This window comes from Musa acuminata, chromosome BXJ1-4 (genome assembly GCF_036884655.1).
Source record: "Musa acuminata AAA Group cultivar baxijiao chromosome BXJ1-4, Cavendish_Baxijiao_AAA, whole genome shotgun sequence".
Classification (NCBI taxonomy): domain Eukaryota; kingdom Viridiplantae; phylum Streptophyta; class Magnoliopsida; order Zingiberales; family Musaceae; genus Musa; species Musa acuminata.
This window is the reverse complement of record NC_088330.1, coordinates 30,151,481-30,171,475: the sequence shown is the minus strand read 5'-3', so window position 1 is coordinate 30,171,475 and position 19,995 is coordinate 30,151,481. Positions and strand designations below refer to the sequence as shown.

The 19,995-nt window shown below is 36.2% G+C and overlaps 1 protein-coding gene across 2 annotated transcripts in view; it reads left to right on the top strand.

The window, feature by feature from the left end:
* Nucleotides 1-4,724: 4,724 nt before the first annotated feature.
* LOC103979496 (CAAX prenyl protease 1 homolog) overlaps nucleotides 4,725-19,995 on the top strand; it is a 30,395-nt gene continuing 15,124 nt past the window's right edge. Inside the window, exons 1-10 of one of the 2 annotated variants that reach the window (XM_009395668.3) lie at nucleotides 4,725-4,896; nucleotides 6,203-6,350; nucleotides 6,536-6,620; nucleotides 6,699-6,794; nucleotides 7,300-7,365; nucleotides 7,484-7,582; nucleotides 7,663-7,776; nucleotides 8,109-8,219; nucleotides 10,524-10,586; nucleotides 14,894-14,986. In XM_009395668.3, the coding sequence (XP_009393943.1) occupies nucleotides 4,866-4,896; nucleotides 6,203-6,350; nucleotides 6,536-6,620; nucleotides 6,699-6,794; nucleotides 7,300-7,365; nucleotides 7,484-7,582; nucleotides 7,663-7,776; nucleotides 8,109-8,219; nucleotides 10,524-10,586; nucleotides 14,894-14,986 (906 nt within the window). In that variant the 5' untranslated portion in view covers nucleotides 4,725-4,865. The remainder of the gene's footprint in view (nucleotides 4,897-6,202; nucleotides 6,351-6,535; nucleotides 6,621-6,698; nucleotides 6,795-7,299; nucleotides 7,366-7,483; nucleotides 7,583-7,662; nucleotides 7,777-8,108; nucleotides 8,220-10,523; nucleotides 10,587-14,893; nucleotides 14,987-19,995) is intronic. The other variant, XM_065172934.1, reaches the window with a different exon arrangement.

The window sequence follows — 19,995 nt, the reverse complement described above, 5'->3', positions numbered from 1 at the left end:
GTGACAATGAAGCACGAAATATCCGAGGGAAGATTCACAGAACAATCTATTGTTGACATAGGTTGCGCAACTTTGTCTTGAAATTAATCAAAGGCCTAAGAATACTTTTCTCTCTCTCTCTTCTCCCACTTCGTTAATCTTTTCTTTGACCGAGGACGAGAGTGGAGAGGCGAAGCAGGTGGGCCGCAGGTCGGAATTGGCAACGAGCTGAAGCAGAAGCTTCTTTCTTTGGAAGACGTCAATGTCACGAGAAGCCTCCTTCGAAGGCTGAGCAGACCAGGAAAAGAAAGACCAGGAGAGGTTCCAGTAATATGCTGAATAAGAGATGCTGTCATCAATGTCTCCATTTGTCCTCGTACACGAAGCACATGCCATTTGCCAAATACATGAGATTCTGCTACTCTGGCAACATTTGCGCTAAACCTCCACATGCCAATTGGCAGCAGCTGCTAATTCGGAGGACTTGTGCAGCAAACTCATAACTAATTGGCATTCTAGATGGACGGTACAAATTCATAATTAACTATAATTTATAATTAATTAAATGATAGGTCAAAGTTTGATTTAATTTTTATTGAATAGTAGATTTTGATGATAAAATTAATTGTTATAATCTTAGAAACTTGAGAGGACTTATGCAGCAAACACATAATTAATTAGCATTCTAGATGGATGGTACAAATTCATAATTAACTATGATAATAGGTTGAAGTTTGATGTACTTTTTTTTTTGTTTTTTTTGTTGAATGTTGGATTTTGATGATGAAATCAATTGATAAAATTATAAACTAATTAGTATTTAAGATTAATGATGTAAATCATTGAAGTAGAATCAGACGTTGGGCTCGACAGCATCATGTTAGAGATTGGACATCAGGCCAAAGGATTGATCGACGTGCTAGAGGATGAACCTCGTATCATAAGTTTGGGCATCGGGCTAGAAGGATTGAGTACTGCGTCAAAAAGATCGAATATTACAGGAGATCAATATGCTAATGGATTAAGTAATATGTCGAATGAGAGAATGATGCGTTAGAAGTTCGGATGAAGTATCAAATGAACTAATGACATGTCGAACAATATAGACTTTATAATTTTAATTATTATGTATTGATCAAAGTAGTTTAAGTGCCTAATTAAGTTAGTTTTTAGTATAATCATGTTAATTTGATTAGGAGCCCATTGGGCTTGAATTAACATTGAATTAGACCTATTGGAAGGCCAATTTAGTGACCTGAGGTTGGGCTAGGTGATGGCACTACTTATGAACTAAAAAGTACGAAATGTATTTTTCCAAAAAAACCTAATGGTGGTACCGCTAAGGTCAGTAGTGGTATCACTAGAACATAGTCTCTTAGGTTATATAAAGCGATGGTGCTGCCCAATACAGGCAGTGGTACAATTAGTACCTCGAAAACCCATGGATTTAAATTTTTAGCTTCATTTTTTAAACCATTTGGAGTTTACAAATACCCATCTCGTGCTTGTAAGAGCATAAAAAAACTTATAATTTTAAGTGTGTAAACTCTCAAAGTGTTGAGTCTCCTCCTTCTCGAGTTTAAAATTCTTTCTAAAGGAGAAGTGATGTCTTGTTGTAAAAAAAAGATGTAAAGGTTCTATCAATAGTCTTGAGGGAAAAGGAATTTGAAGTGGACATAGGTTAGAACAATCGAACCTTTATAAATCTAGTTTATATTTTTCTTTATGCTTTTCATTTTTATTACTAATTGATTTAGTTGCTTATTACTTTGCTCACATTATAAGTTAAATATAATTTTGATATGTTGAAAGCACTAATTCACCCCTCCCTCCTCTTATTATTATTTTTACGATCCTAGGAAATAAATGAGATGCAAATTTAATCCTTTCAATTATCATGTCATCATCAAGTTGTAAAGAAAAATCTTATATCAAAATCAAATGTTTTGTGTAATTATCTATAATCAAAAAATTGAGCTAACGTTACTGTTTTCATATTATAAATGGAGGTCTCCCTAAATGTTTATGATTTTTTTTCTCCTAATTTTTGTATCTAAGTAATTCATCTCATCCTGCACTCCTTTTGGCCTTTCAAGGACTTTGCCGAATGTCACTCCATGCTTTTGTTCTTTGTAGATTCTTTAGCTCGACATGCTCGTTTAACAGATTGTCTATAATTACTTATATCAAAATAGAATATTTTTGTGATTATTCAAAATCAAGATATTCTCATAATATACATGACTAGTGAACCCAAAGTATATCGGTACCTAGAAAATTAGAGTCCAACAAAAACACAAGTTCTACGGGCCAAAAGAAAACCTTATATCAACAATCAGATTAGATTTATTTGCTAACCAAATTAATTATCTAATCCTCATCACTATATATTTGAATAATGGAGAAGACATTAAAAGTGTTCTAAGTACAAAAGATGCAAGATCCCCTTGTCTTGCACATACTTGGAACCAGCAAGTTTATGTTTCCTTTCAAAATCCCTAATCACAAACCAATGCGACCATTGTTGTGCTAACCTAAGATGTGTATTCATCATGTAAGTATAGGATAAGGCTTGGGAAAATATCAACTTAGTATTGGGCTGAACCCCATCCCATTAAACAACCTTATTGTTTCTCACCTTCCACAAAAGTCATAAGCAAGTAGAAATAGATGAAGATAAGTGATGAACCGTAGATCTCGGAAGAAAAAACACATTAGAAGAAGAGATGATGGAGGCTCCACACAGTATAAAGGACACGCATTCCAAATTCCTAAACCTAGATAATGCAAACATTCTGAGGTAACGAGACGACAGTACCTAAACCTAGGAATGATTGAAAGTTTCCACATTCGATGCCATCTAATAGTGCCATCATTGGCTTGACACTCTTTGAGTTCGGATAAAATGGAAAGCAACCTTAGCTGATGCAATTCCTTTACTATACTTCCTTTACCATCATTGTTATTTTAGCTTTAGCTTGGAGAGTGATACTAGTAATGTGGAGAGGCCTCTCTCCTGGGTGGTGATTTTGTCCTTAGAGATTAAATTAAACCTTTAACTTTTTTATTTTTCTTATAAAGAAAATCATGAATAACTTTATAAATATTATTACTGATTTTATTAGTGATAAGATCATTTAGTCTCGTATGCTTCGAAAAGATAAAACCGTACAGGTACATTCATTCAAAACAGATAATTTCTCGCAAGTCTACGGACCGCACCAATGACCGATCGACCAAATGATCCCTTAGCAGTTAGAAAATCAAATAACAAAGGGTCAAGGAACCTAATATGTTTGTATAGCATGATTAATACAATCAAAAATAGGTTAAAGGTGGTATAGTGCCATGGAGTCACCAAGATGCTTGAACGGAAACCAACCATCTTTAATATCAAATTCGGAACATATATTTTGTTTGGTTTTATTACTCGTGGACTTGGAAAAGTGTGTTTCAGATTTGGTAGCATTCATACACATTGCAAATTCTCAATATAAGTACACATAATTTATTATTGACTCTAAAACATAAAAATCTATCATCAACATGATAAAGTAATTAGGGTGATTCTTTTAGTAAAATACATTGAGCATAAAAAAGGGACTTGAATGATAAGAATATACAAGTAAGGTGAAATAAGATCACCCTCACCGATCCCACTTGCACTTAAAAAGTAAGAACCATTGGTCATGCAAGCAAAAGATGAAAATAAGGGTGAAAATTTGGTGAACAAAACATAAAAATTTGAATCGATTCAATAGTATGCTAAGAAAGATTATCATAGATCTTTTCAAGTTTAATTTTAAAAAGGACAAAGGAGTTTCGAAATAAGAAAATTATCCTTCGATGAAGACAGATTAATCATGTAAAATTAAATCAGAAAGAAAAAGCTTAAGTCTATTGCCATAGCAAGAATTCTATAGTTCGCATTATATAGAAAATTAGATAAAATCAATTTCAATAGGATTATAATATCGAGATATAAAAATAAAGAAGGTTCTAACTAACCCACTCTCAAGAAATTTTAATAGAGGTATGAAAATATTGAAAAGTCTGAACCATTAGTGAGATTCTAATAAATTCTATAGATCTCGACCCTATATAGTTGGTATAATGTCAACACCATAAAAGGAGTTTTCTCATAAGTTTAAGTTGTTCTTTGCTTGACATGTACACTTCATTTCTCTACCTCATCTCATCATCCCTAATCCAATGGTATTTTGGCGAGAGGAGGATCTCGTCGGGTACATTCTTGATAGCTCTATTTTTCGTTTGTTCCTTAATCTCGGCATGCTCGTCTGTATTTTAGACACTCCTATCTCGATGTATTGCATTCCAATTCCGAAGAATCCGCCTAACCGATGAGGAGAATTTGTGACATGTCAGGTCGGCTCCGATCATCTTCTTCTAGTCCTCATCGTCAAACTATACGGTATCACGATGAAGCGTGTATCATAGGTCCATCAACTGTTCCAAATCAGTCCAAGTTGGGCCGTGGTGGAGACTCGAGTCCACATCATTGTACGGGCCGCAGCCAATTCCCAAAAGAACCACAAAAGAACCAAGTCGAAACCTGATACGGCCCATCATAGTCGTGTGGGCTGATTCGATGACACTGCTATCTCAATGATCCGAGCCCGTCTCGTACGATGTGATGCCCGAGTCCGGCACTCGGTCCGATCATTGCGGCTCACTCGCTTCACAGTTGGGTGAGCACGGTCTCTGGTTTGCTCTTTTCTGATTATAACCCTTAGAGCGTCAGGACCAACCTTTTTCCTTCCCCTCGAATTAACCTCCTCCTCCCTTCCTCCTCTCGTGCGTTAACCTTCACGCATTTGCTTCGTAGCAGCAGCGACGTCCCGTGCTTGTGCTGTTTTGCTTCTCGGATGGCGTTCCCTTACCTGGAAGCGGTCTTGGGTGAGTTCCTTCTCCCGTCTTTCTTGATCTTGCGAGGGTTTTTGCTTCGGTTCCTTAGGTTCCCATGCCTTATTCTTTGTTTTTGGCCTTGATCTCGTGATCACGAAGTTATTGTTTCCGTTTCTTGAGTTCTTTTGGTTGCGGAAATGGTGAATTCGTTTTTTCCCTTTTCTTTTGTTATTTTGTTGTATTTGTTTGTTCTTCTGGTGACGGCATCCAATTTGGTTTGTTTGGTCGGTGATGTTGGTAAGTGTGGCTGTTTCTTTTGCTTCGTTTTCTTCTCGGATGGCGTTCGCTTACCTGGAAGCGGTATTGGGTGAATTCCTTCTATGTCTCTGTTGATCTTGCGAGGGGTTTTGCTTTGGTTCCTTTGGCTTCTGATTCTTTGTTTCTCGCCCTGATCTCGTAACCACGAAGTTCTTGCTTCCTCGTTTCTTGAGTTATTTTGGTTGCGAAAATGGTGAATTCGTTTTGCTTTTCGTTTCTTTTATTCTTTTATTGAAATCGTTTCTTGTTCTGGTGACAACATCCGTTTGGTTTGTCTGGTTCGTAATGCCGTAAGTTTGTGTTGTTGATCCATCGTTTCATGGGTGGCCTCGTGCTCTTGATGGTTTGGGGTTTGTCTTCTTCTTCTTGTTTTTCTGCTGTGATGATTTGTGAATTTAGGGTTGAGCGGGGACTAAAAGAGGCACTCCCTAATAATCTCAGAGATTACACATATCAAGAATCTTGTAATCGTTCAATTCTTTTTGCTGCTTATCACCTCTCATCACCAACATTCGTTTCCTGGGTTTGGTATACAAGCGGTATCAGTTCTTTGAGTGTCTTTTTGGTTTTGCTACATTTTCTTTTGCGTCAGTAAAACGAAGGTGAGCTCCGGATTCGTCAATAGTGAACAAAAAAAAGATTCTTTGAAAGTTAGGTGAAAAAATTATGCCACTAGAGAAACTGACCTAGGAGTCTATTTACATGATTATCGCATGATCAGAAAGAGGTAGCACTGAGGTGGTTAGCAGTAAGATATCTTTTTGATCATGAGAAATCGATGATTTGCAAAAGAACCAGCAGTGCAGGATGTTCTCTGGGAGGAAAATTGAGGTATTCAAGGTCATTTATGTTTGTTCTGGATCTTTGTTTTCCTGTATGATGGAAATTATTGATAACTGAAGCAGGTAGTTTATTATTTATAATTTTGTATTTAAGTATTTGCCCAATATTCTAGTAAGGATGGTGGTCTTTTAGTTACTTCTGAAGAAGTTTCAATCTAATCTTTAAATTGGAGGATTGATGGCATCATTTATTGCAGGCTTTATGATCTTCATGTACTTGTTCGAAACATACTTAGACATTCGGCAACATGCAGCTCTGAAGCTACCCAACTTGCCTAAGCCACTGGAAGGGGTAATTAGTCGAGAAAAATTTGAAAAAGCTCGAGCTTATAGCATTGATAAAAGGTCTATTCCCTAGTAAACTGATTATTTTGATAACTGATGGACATTGTTCACTTGCATGTATTTCAGTATTATGGCATTGTCCATAATTTAAAACTCAAATTTCTTGTATGTGAAAAATTTTCAGGTGTTAGCTAGATCTTTTGTATCTTCTGATTAAATTTGTTTTGTCTGCTTATTTCTTTTAGCTACTTTCACTTCATTCATGAAGCTGTGACCATACTGATGGACACTGCAATTCTGTATTTTGGCTTATTACCTTGGTTTTGGAAGGTAAAGTAGCAGTCTTAGTTTCTTATACATCTCTATTCTCTTATATGTGACTCATTTACATTACAATCTTCACTGCAGTTGTCTGGAAACTTGGTGGCATACTTGGGCCTAGATGCAGAAAATGAAATAATTCATACACTGTCATTTCTAGCTGGTGTTATGATTTGGTCACAGGTATAGAGAACACTAGTTGACTTCTTAATATGTTTCCCTGGATTCGTATTTATTTATTTTTGTTTAGGTTCATGTAGGTATGGGTTGAATGACATTGGTCATTGGTTTCAATGGCTTATATGTTAGACATATCTCGGAAACAATTAGTTTGCTGGATGTCACCAACGTCATCATAGCATGTTGCAGAGTTTGCTTTGTCTCCAACTAGGACTAGTGGAAAATATGTACCAGCAAACTTCTCTCTTAACTTTTGACATGATATCAAAAGTTCTCTCTTAACTTCTCTCTTAGTAATAGTATAATAGACATTTCTCTCTGTTTGCTGTATATATTAAAACTTAATTGGCTTCGACTTTTGACATGATATCAAATTTAAACTGCCTGTTTTTATTTACTATTATACTATTCCTAAAATTGCTATTGTTTAGGGGATTAACTTTTGTGTGTATAAAGCCAGCTTTTATTACCAAAAAATTCTAACTCTGATGGACTTGTCATCATGCAGATAACGGACTTGCCATTTTCTCTTTATTCTACATTCGTGATCGAGGCTCGCCATGGATTTAACAAAGTTTGTCCACATTCAATTGGCTTTTCTTACCTTTTTAGCTGGATGCTTATTGATATCCTGACTTACTCAAAACTTACATGCTAATGGAAATAACCTAGTTCTAAATACTCTTCTGCAGCAAACAATATGGCTATTTTTCAGGGACATGTTTAAGGGAATTTGCCTCTCCATCTTACTTGGCCCCCCAATTGTGTCTGCAATTATTTTCATAGTTCAGGTTAAAACCTTTTCATTTGTCAGATTTTTGCTCATGCTTACCTGTATTTGATTGAGTTACATTCATCTATATTGCTGCAGAAAGGAGGTCCATATCTGGCTATATATCTTTGGGCTTTTATGTTTGTTCTCTCCCTTGTCATGATGACACTATATCCCATTCTCATAGCTCCTCTGTTCAATAAGTTCACTCCTGTGAGTATTTTGTTGTAAAATCAGTGGCTTGTTTGTCGCTATATTGATTACTTTGTGCCTAGTTTCATTTGGTATTTCTTATAAAAGGTCCAAGAAGCCTCAGAGATGGCATGACATGATGATCTGGTTGCACTGGGTGGATGAAAAAGCATAAGTGCAGAAAAGTTCTCGCCTTTTCATCCACCAATCAGAATTGACATGTTCATCTCTGGGGGGCCTTTCTCTTTCCTAGTATTTAAATTGATGTGATGTTGTGCAAAAGTTTTTGGTTTCCATACTCTTTAGTTCACTACATAATATTTTCCATTACTTTATGCAATAATCTGGAACAGCTTCCTGATGGAGAGCTCAGGAAGAAAATAGAGAAGCTTGCAGCCTCACTGAAGTTCCCTCTAAAGAAACTTTTTGTTGTTGATGGATCTACGAGGTCAAGCCATAGCAATGTGAGCAATCCTCTCTTATGTTTTAGAAGTTTGAACTCCTGGCATTCTTTTTATCTTGTTCATTGATAAAATTATTCAGCTACGTCACTCTAAATGTCAATATTTCTGCTGCTTATTCTTATTATAACAATAATCATTGATTGAATAAAAGAAGCTGTGTGAAGACTAAACCTAATCATTGTGACACAACGAATTTTGATTGATTCTCATTTGATCTTCAAAGATGGGCAGTATTGATGTTAGTACATGCCTAACTCAGATATGTATCGTTCGAGATGAACTCTTTCATTGTGAAAGACAGACACATTGATTCCAATGGTGGAAAATTTATCATTCTGTAACATCGGAACTTTGGTATCTTATATAGGTTCTGTTATTCCTAGGCTTGATCAATATGTTGTTTTGTGTTTTACAATGGTGATAGATTAAGGGAAATATTTATTAGTATTTGTATGGTAATTAGTCATGCATTTTTTACAATGAAGAAATTTTTTGGTGGGAAGTGGTTATGGTGCTTAATGCTTTTATGCGCAGTAGCTGTACATTGGCAATATTTTGATGTCATGTCTTTAAAAGATGACAACCAACTTGCATTAGTCAGAAAAGCCATATATAGCAGCTCAAGAATTGCCAGTTTTCTATCAATTATCAACTCTGTAAATTCGTCCATTCTGTGATTTACTGGAAAGTATTGCTAGGTTTTACTGCATAAGCAAATTATATAAGGAGGATAGTTAGCTAAAAAAATATCCATTCCTGTGTAAGATTCTTCTATGCTCTTTTTTGCTGTGGTATTGTTGCTAAGTTTCATCCAAGGGTACCAGATATCAAGATTTAATTGTCTGATTAAATTGCAGGAACACCCAGATAGTGGCTTTTGCAGCAATACTATCTAGTGCTGTTTCCCAATATCTGTGTTTAGATAATTTAATACCTGTGGAAGTGGTTCTGTTTTTAAGCTTTTCAGCTTTCTGTTCAAGCAATCTGTGACTAAATAAATGCCATGAAATGTGCCCTAGGTCATATTTGTTAGATGGACAATAACATTTAGCTCTTCTTTGATTGAACACTAGCCGTACATTGGCAATATTTGGATGCCCTGTCTTTAAAAGATGACAACCAACTTGCATCAGTCAGAAAAGCCATATATAGCAGCTCAAGAATTGAGAATTGCCAGTTTTCTATCAAGTATCAACTCTGTAAATTCTTTGATTCTGTGATTTACTGGAAAGTATTGCTACGTTTTACTGCATAAACAAATTATATAAGGAGGGTCGTTAGATAAATCTGCTAAAAAAATATGTATTCCTGTGTAAGATTCTTCTATGCTCTCTTTTGCTGTGGTATTGTTGCTAAGTTTCATCTAAGGGTTCCAGATATCAAGATTTAATTGTCTGATTAAATTGCAGGAACAACCAGATAGTGGCTTTTGCAGCAATACTATCTAGTGCTGTTTCCCAATATCTGTGTTTAGATAATTTAATACATATCGAAGTGGTTCTGTTTTCAAGCTTTTCAGCGTTCTGTTCAAGCAATCTGGGACTGAATAAATGCCATGAAATGTGTCCTAGGTCATATTTGTTAGATGGGCACTAACACTTAGCTCTTCTATGATTGAGCAATGTTGTTAAATGATTCGGTCAGTGTTGGGAACAAGTTAACCTTTCCTTAATGCTGTCTCATTTTCTTCAATAAAAGGGGACACATGAATTTTGCCTATATAATAGGACCTTCTTTCCAACATCTGAGGTATTCACTTGATCAATAGAGATATAATGTTCATAAAAGTGCATGAATGTATAAAAGTAATAGCTAGAAACTATCACAGCATTCAAAAAGAAACCGGCACATGAAGTGTTTGATGTTTCATACAGTTTCAAATTGCAAGTTATTATGTTACATTAGAGGTTGTTATTATGTTACATTAGAAGTTGCTGTTTGACTTTGTTTTTTTATTTGGTGCTGTATATGAACAACCTGAAACCTATAGGTTATAAGATCTACTCACCAATCAATAGTGCTCCTTGGATGATGTATTTCATTGTCATATCGTTTTCTGGATTTTTTTTTGTTTTCTCATTTGTTTATATTAAGCCTTCTTTATGCTGCAGAGCTTATCTGGAACAACTTAGAATAATTAACAGAAATAGAAGTGGTTTCAGAAATTTAAATGTCATTACTGCTGTTTTATCATTTTATCACATTGTCATTAACAATTTCCCTGAATGATTTCTCATTGCTATATATTTTGTGAGTTTATTACATTTGTGTTACCCGTTGTCTATGTTTTTTTCTACTCAACAGGCATATATGTATGGATTTTTCAACAACAAACGCATTGTTCTTTATGACACGTTGATTCAGCAGGTTTGCTCTGATTTGATGTTTAATGTTTGTTTAATTACAAAATTGGTGCACTTTTACTGCTGCCAATATCCTTTGGTGTGACTAAGAAATGATCAAAAGACCATGTACATAATACTGTTTCCAAAAGGAGCTACATGGTAACCATTGAGAAATGACTAAGGATTTGTAGTGTAAACAGGTGTCTATATGTTCTTGAATGTAGTGAGTTATATGCCTTTTTTAAGGATACATTTGTCTTCATGGGTGTACTGGAATAAACAGTGTTCCTTTATAATGAACACGGGACAAACTTCAATTTGCTCCTTTGATAACGTAAGCCACTGCAAAGTTTGTCTGGATTGCTTACCGCAACTGAACAAATTCTAAAGCCTTTTGTTTTTTAGGTCTGGGATTACTTTGCCCACATCTTAGCTTAGAACATATAAGCTTCATTTGCACATACATCCCACCCACTGTCCACATATTTTTCTAAATGTTTTTTTCCTCCCTTTGTTAGGCATGTACTAACACATCAATACTGTATCAGAACATATAACTTTTCTGTATCAGAACTGTTCAAACTAAACATCACATTGTTACATTGTTTGTCAAGAACTTATAAGTGCTCATTTTCTTAGTTTTGTGCTATGCTGCTGTATACAAGAATTTATTCAAATTTGTTTATCATGAAAATCCTGCGACGTTCTTTTGTCTTCTGAACATGTTGATTTTGAGAAGCTTCTGAAGATAAGTATTTGTTGACATTATTGGTAAAACCATTGTTTGTTTCCTGTGTGAAAGGTTAAGTGGAAACACTTAAATGTCATGACATTTTTTCAGTAGTTTGATTGGAAGTACACAAACACTTGGCATCTTTTGACCTCTTAGTGAATTCCACTTTGCTGTTGAAATTATTTCTTGATGTGTCAACTTCATTTACCATGCCTTGTGTTTACTAGGAACCGTTAGATTTGTAGGCTCCTTTCTTTATCCAACTTTCAAAGGGTATGTTTTTTCACAGTGATCAAAGCACTAGGCGTCAAAAGGTGCCAAGGTCCCATAACGCTCGAGGCACTCTGAAATATTAAAATATAATTATTTAAATAAAAATATGATATTAAATTAAAAATATACTGTTAACGGTATATTACTTAAAGTTATAGGGGGAGAAAAAAATTCTCTAAAATATTAAAATGTAAAAAATATATAATATAATTAAAAATATAATTATTTAAATAAAAATATGATATTAAATTAAAATTATACTGTAATAGTATATTACTTAAAGTTAGAGAGGGTGGGGGGGGGGGGGGGGGGGAATGTTAATGGTAATAGAGGGTGAAAGTAGCAGTGGCGGAGGATTAGTTTAAAATAGTTGCGGTAGCGCTGTGAACGACAGTGGTGGAAGTTGTGGACAGCAACAACGGCAACGAGGGAAGCTGTAGATAGCAGCAGTGGTAACGACAGAAGCTACGGACAGCAGCAGCGACAACGGCGGAAGCTGCAGATAGTAGTAGCGGCAGTGACAGAAGCTCTAGAGGGCGTCCGTCTGTCGCGGAGGAACCTGCGGTCCTCTCCCTCGATGGTGGAAGGAAGTGATAGTATAAGGAAGCTACGAGGGTCGTCAGACTCGTCCGTCGACAACAGAGGAAGGCTTGGTCTGGTACGTTTGCGGCGGAGGCAATGGCAGAAAGCATTGATGGTGGAGGCAAAAGTAGCGCTAGGGTTCCTCGAGGTCGTACGAGTGTGAAGCGTGGATTTTTAGGTAAGAAACTACGAATCGAATCAGACTAAAATCAGTTTGGTTCGCTTAATTGAACCGGGTGCTTGCCTGAAGCGCCTAGTGCCTGGGTTCGGGCAAGCGCCCAGGCAATGCCTCATTGAAGTGTGCCACCTGGTCCACACACGAGGTGCTTGGGCCTCGTCTCGCCTCGCCTCGCCCGAGCGCTTAGGCGAGCTCCTGAGCGCCTATTTAAATCATTACTTTCCCATATTTGTTGTTATTAATCTGAGCCCAAAATGACGTTGGCTATGCCCTAAAAAAGGAGTATTTACAAGATGAGGGTCGATTTTGACTCATGTACTAGTCCAAGCCTAGCTAAGAAATGACGTGGGATTGATTAGATTGAAGATCTAGGTACAACAATGTCCCACTTAAATTCCCAACAACCTGGTTAGATTGGATTGTAGCTCATGTTCTAGTTAAAGCTTACCTAAGAACTTATATGAGACCAGCCAGATTAGAGATTAGGTATTACTATCTCTCCGACTTAAATTCTTGATATCCTTGTCAAGTTAGACACGTTATAGAAAGTCTAAGACTCTGCAGGTAATACAGGGTCTAGAGTAAGATTCGCCTTATTGATGTACCAATTGGTCGATGGTACGATACGTTTCGCTCCATGCTAACATATCGTGTGTTAGTACGGCGGGGCATACTAACGGTATGGAAAAATGATCGAAAATAACTCTAAAAATTCATAAAAGAAGAAAACAATTAGATTAGGGTTTTTAGGTTAGAAATAAATATAAATTTAGTATAATTTTAGAAAAAATAATCTAAATTAGGAAATAATAGTTGCACATATTTCTTTTTGAGCTTTGAGGAGTAGCTTTTTGGTACGCCTTGAACTATCCATTCGTTACTATTGAATTATCTACAGAGAAATGACTTGAAATGTTAGATTATTTGTCAAACAACTTGAACTTTAAGATTCAAATGAATCAAGTAATCGATTGATGGATATACCTGGTTTTACCACAAAAAAGAAAAGAACGACGGGACTCCACGAGTGGTGGATTGGGATTCTCGATTCTATGTATCTGTATCTCAATTTGATATGTTTGTCGGACCCATCTTGAAATTAATCCCAGGACATAGTATACTGATACATCGTATGCTATTGGTGCATCAATATGGTGATGGTCGTAGTTTGATTGTCATGAACCACATGTGTTCGAGGCATCTCCTGAGGCAAGTACAATTGTGGCATGTATCTGTGCAGAGCATGGAGAATGTCGGAATTATGCTTTCGTCACTGATCTGTTGCTTCGTATCATAAGATCGATCATCGTACTACTGTTCGAAAAAGAATAACCAACTATCATCGCTACTAGGAGAAGAATTACTAACTATCACATCCAGCTCCACGGTTTGAATCTTGGGTGGCTGCGTAAAAGACTACTTCTCGATCCATGCACCACCCTTAAATTGTGTAGACGGGACTATCGACCCCCGATCATCGTCGCCATTGTTGGTTGAGGAACTACTGTCCATGTCGTTGTCATGTCTTTGGACCGAGCGGGTTGCTAAATGCGATTAAGAAGTTATAAATATACCTTTGAATAGATAGTTCTTCCTCTAACTTATGTATTAATTCACCCTAATTAGCCTCCCAAGCTTGATCTAATCCATAAATCGTAGCTTAAATAAGTTTTAAGAGTGCAAATGTGAGAATGAGAGAAATAAGTGAGTGAGAAAGAGATTGAGAGAGTGAAAGGGGGTGAAAGAGGAGAAGGAAAGGGTTAAAAAACCCTTTCAAATGGAGCTAACCATTGGAAAGGGTCAAATTTGAGCCATTTGTCGGTAACGGTTGAAATTTGATTGTTATCAATTGGTATAAGTCGGTAATGGTTGGATTTCGACTGTTACCGAACGGTATAGGCTTGTATCGGGCAATACAAAGCCTTTTAGTATATACCATATGGTGCAGGGTGGTCTATGTACCTATCCCCTAATAGATTGGTATGTATCGCTCGTATCGAGCAGTATATTATTATTATGGTACGATGAACCCTCTGGAGATTTTATAACCCACCATGCAACTTTGTCAGATTAGAGATTCACCAAAATCCACAATGGCCCCTAATGTGTTATGTATCACGAGTGGTTGTTATTTTGATACCACATTTGATACATCTTGAGCCCGAAATCACATAACTATACCCTAAAAAAGGAGAACACACATTGGGGGTCGGTTGGTTGTAACTCATATAGAAAAGCATTGCCCATAGCAGATGCAGGAGTAATCAGATTGGGGACTGAGGTATTACACTTTCATTCAAATCTTGGCCTCATGTTGACCCAAAGCAGTTAGCCGTTGCTTTGACTTGTATGGTTTGTGTTCCCAGTTAGTTGGAAACCTTATTTTGTAGTAATGTTGCAGAGTGCTACAATTAATTTAACAGTTATTCTCTCTGCTATGTATAAGTTGTATCTGAACCTCACTCTCTTGATATAACTTTTTGATGCATGGCTACATATATTTCTTTATTGATGAGTTGATAGTGTGAAATGCCGAGTCTCATCATCTCTGGTACATCTACAGTGCAAAAATGAGGAGGAAGTAGTTGCAGTTATTGCCCATGAACTTGGACATTGGAAACTGAATCACACAATGTATTCTTTCATTGCTATTCAGGTACTCTAGATTTACTCTTTTTAATATTTTTGCTGTATCTTTTCTCTTTGTACTGACAAAAAGATTATGGATTTCTCGATCATGATTTTAGCATTGACTTAATTGGTTGTGTTGTCCTGATTCACTAAGTTTTTTTCTTCTGTCAATTGATGCAACTATAGCAGAATGAGAGAGAGATGCTTATGGCTAATATAATGTGTCAAATTGGAAGGTGATAAGTCAGATTTAGTTGTTTGACACCTAGGGGTTTGGGAATTAACTTGGGTCTAACTTTCGAGGTTGTCACAGGTTGGCTGTTGGGTAGGCCTGATCATGGTTCTGGAATCATCGGTTTAGGTCCCATTGAAAATGGAACTTGAACCATAATGGTTCTAGGCAATTCTAGTTTCGATTGAGGAATCGTTATTTTTTAATTTTAATTTTGTTTCCATTAATGTTTAATTCTTAATTTTTAATTTTCATCAAAGCTCACGTAGTTTTGTATACATAAATTAAGTAGCCTCTTATCTCATTCATGTTCCAATTGTTCCTTCGTTTGATATATCAAATACCTCCTTTGCTCCGGTTTGGTCCAATCATCAACACATGTTTGGGCCTCAATGGATTCGACGGTTATACTCGAATGAGTTTCGTCCAAGATACATCCTAGCACTAAAAGCTTGTTCTCTATTGACATGAGAGTTGCTAAAATTTGTTTAGCAAAAATTGGTAGAATTGGAAAATCTAAAACTGTACATCTATCACCAAACTCAAAAGAAGTGATTAGATAAATATCAAGCTCGAAGTTAGAGTATCTCAATCCCTTGTATCTTTTGCCTTTGCAATAATAATTGTTGCCCTTTACTAGTTCTACCACACTCACCAACTTGATCCATAGATTGAGAAGGTTGGGGTAATTTGTCTATTATAAATGACCGTCATGTAAGTCAATGACCATTTTTCTAATTTGGTTCATTTTTTCACTCTATCAATATTTAAATATAAACAATTATAGTAAGTGCCTAAATAATCATGCAAATAATCTAATCCACAATGTGGATAAGACAAAGCAACAAACTAAATAGTCTTCATTGCTTTGATAGTCAACTTCAACTCATTATGATTTATATATTTTTCCTAAACACCAATAACATTAATACATTCAGTTATAATTAAACAACTTGTAGGATAATAAACATTAGATAAAGTATAACTAACATTATTAAAAACATTGAAAACATCTAAAACTTTTTTTTTACGAACATTTCAATGATGAGGATATCAAAGTTCACTTGCCTCTCATGTTTACAACAAAAATACATAATAATTATTTATATTCAAAATTCTCATTAAGCAATTCATATGTTGTATTCCATCGGACCTGGAAATCTTTGGGTCTTTTGACATTTAATTTGCAAAATCTTGCCCATTCTTTCATTACTTGTGGATGTATTCAAAAAATGAAATTGCTTAGCTTGATAGGGCCAAGAAAAATATCAAGAGATTTAAGATATTTTTATAGACAAATTTAAAACAGGACATGCACATCTAACATAAAAAGAATACCATCAAAAGCCGTTGACAAACCTTCCAACTCAAGAGTAGATGCAGCATATTTGAAGTATTTGATGATGCATTATAAAAAAAAGAATTTTAAAATAAAATTATAGTTTTCCAAAATAATTTTTATCATTCTATAAATATTTTTGACAGTATGTCTTTCATAAAAAACTCTAAAGACAATCACTCTCTTTTGTATGGTCTAATCACTGTCATTCTAATATTTAAAACTTATATTAAAAATGCATTTGCCAATGATCATTCCAAATATCACTACAAATAACATGCCCATCAAAAGATTGAAATAAAATTTTAAATTTTTTAATAAAACTTGTGAATAGTGCATCTGAGAGTGCTCATAGGAATATGTTTTGCAACAAGATTTAAATGATTTTGATAATAATTTACAAAATCTAATTTTTCATCAAAGCTGATAGAGGGGTGTTCAACAAAAATAAATCTTGCTAATTTCTCTTTATTTTTTTTAGTAGTAAAATGAAATATTTTAGAAGGGTTAGAGGTTGCATCCTTACAAATTTGACTTTGGGTTTTGTCAAAACTCACATTAAGTAGGATGCTTTTTCTCAATATGCTTTTTAAATGTCACTAACCTACCACTTTCTTTAAATTTAAAATTATGGATGTAATTGTTGTAAATAACCTGAAATGAGTTATTGAAATTTCTTATCTTCTTAAACTTCACCTTGAAGAAATCTATCTTGATTTTTTTTTGTTGTATATTCTTCCTCTAAAGTAAAATGTTGACTTTCTTTGGTTGGCACTAGTGTTTTTCAAAATGCTAGGTGCCAAGGTCCCAAAACACCCGAGGCGTTAGGCACTTACCCAAGCGAAACAAGGTGTTCTAGAATATTAAAATAGAAAAAATATATATTATGATTGATAAATATGCTTATAAAATAAAATATTATCTAATATTTCTTATGGAAGCTAATTTAAATTCTTTATAGATTAGAGGGAACTGTTGGTGCAAGGTCAACTAATTTAAATTTTATCAAATTGGTAGTTTGTTGATATTGTTTTAACTAGTGAAATTATAAAAATCGTATAAGACAAAATAAACTTGCCGGTTGGGGGCAAGTTTGCGGCTTCCTGTAGACAATGGTGTCGGGGGTAGAGGAAGCTTCCGATGTGTTCGTTGACGACGGAGGAAGCTTCATACCTGTCCCTCGATGGCGGAGGGAGCTGCACATGAAGGCAGCGGTGGTAGAGGAAGCTTTGGATGATAATAGTGGTGGCGGGGGAAGTTGCGGATGTGTTCTTTGGCGACAGAGGAAGCTTCAGACTTGTCCCTCGATGGTGAAGGGAGTTGTGCATGATAGTAGCAACGACAGAGGAAGCTTCGGACCTATTTGTTGGCGGTGGAGGAAGCTTCGAATTTGTCTGTTGGTGGTGGAGGGAGCTATGCATGACGATAGCGGCGACGGACTAGAGGTGGGTTAGGCGGCGAGAATCTAGGGTTTCATTGGGTCGGGGCTGCTGGAGGGGGGTTTGGGTTTAGTTGGTTCGATTGACCTAACCAAGTTATTGTTCAATTGAACCAGAGGTCACATTCTGGTTCGATTCATTGGCAATCAATTGGGCGCTCACTTGAGGTGACTGATGCCTAGGCTCAGGCGAGCCCCCAAGTGGTGCTTCAGTGAAGCGTGTCATCGGGATACTGTACGAGGTGCTCGAGCCTTGCCTCGCCTCGCCTTGCTCGAGCGCCTAGGCGCCTATTAAAAACATTGGTTGTACAATCAAAAATTTCCTCCATATACATGCTTGTTGAAATTAGAGATATTCAACTTACACTTGTTTTGGAAAGTTTTATGTAAAATTAGTTAATACAAGTAGAGAAGAATTAAGAATAGAAGTAGGGAATTAAGAGTGGGAGTACAAAATTAAGGGGAACAAGGAATTAATATTGTAATTAGAGAGAAATAGGGAGATTGAGAGGATTCGAGGTGATTTGTTATGGAGAAGAATGAAATGAAGGGAGGTATTTATACATTTTTTATTGTGTTTTCTTTCCTAAAATATCCTTTTAATTAGTCGTTATTTAGTTGTTGGAAAGGACAAAATTATCTTTTTCATAAATTCAAAATTTGGCCATTGTTTTTTTTCACAATGGTTATTTGGCGAATGTCTTGTTTTCTATTGATTCAGTTTCTGATCTGGAACCTTCCAGTTCTAGTGTTTGCTCCTTAAGTTTCGGTTTAGAATCGTAGAACCATTGATTGGTTTTGGTTCCGTTTTTGAACCGAACCATGGTCATCGCTAGTGTTGAGAAGACGAAGGATTCGATAAAGATCCTATAAAAACTATGTCGAGGATATGCCCAACAAAGACTCCTTCGATGCCTAAGTAGCTAATTTCGGAGGATTCGAGAGAAAACAAGTATTTTCATAGATAGGATCAAGGATGCACATGGGTCTTTTATAGTGTGTCAGGGCGACTATTGAATCAGAGTGGAGATTAACTCCATGAATAGTTACATGAGATATTTGAGTCATTTGATCATCATTGAGCTGAGAATTCATGCGTCAAATCGTCATGCTGTCATTCTGATCTAGTAGACCTTGTTGGCATCGAGCCATCGTCTCCATTGGTACCAAGTAATTATCTCGATAAGATAATGATTTAGCCATCGTGCCTGTTAGGCAAGTATACATATGAGTATGACGTGACATTGGATTGCTTGTGTTGAGGCCCAAAATCTTCTACCCCCATTGTATTTAGGCACATGGAGGGGGGTGTTTGTGGGCTATCGGTCCACCTTATTCATTGCGCGTTTGGATGTTTTGACTTTGATCACGATATTGTCGAATGATGCTATGGCTAGATTTGTTTGCATTATGGTTTGAGGACATTCCATGGTTGGATATGACTACGTCATTGTCAAGGGATGCTTTATGGTCATATTTGGCCGCATTGTCATTAAGGGATGTTTTATTGTCAGATTCGGTTGTGTCCTCATTGAGGGATACTTTATGGTTAGATTTAACCTTGTCATCATCGAGGGATGCATTATGGTCGGCTTTGATCGCATCATTATCGAGGGATGCATTATAGTCAGATTCGATTGCATTATCGTCGAGGTTCCTTTTGGCTGAATTCGATCATGTCGTGTATTTTCTCATTTCGTTGTCACGTGAGCCGTAAGATTTTGTCGCTTTGGGTTTCGGCTTGAGTAATTGGTGCTGTGGTGGTTCAACTCCATATGTGCAATTTATCGTTGTTGCTTTAGTTTTTTACATACATGTTACTTTGATTATAACGTCTGATTCGATTTGATTACAATTCGTGATGATTACCTGATAATCAACTATTGTGGGGCCAATTGAGGAGCTCCACGTCGGTACTTAACCAATGTGTCTGGATCCGAGGAGATCATAATCCTAGTGGAACAATTTCGCTGGGCCAATCTACTACCGCAACTAGTTGTCTGGTTGAATCATTGGGCAATCAAA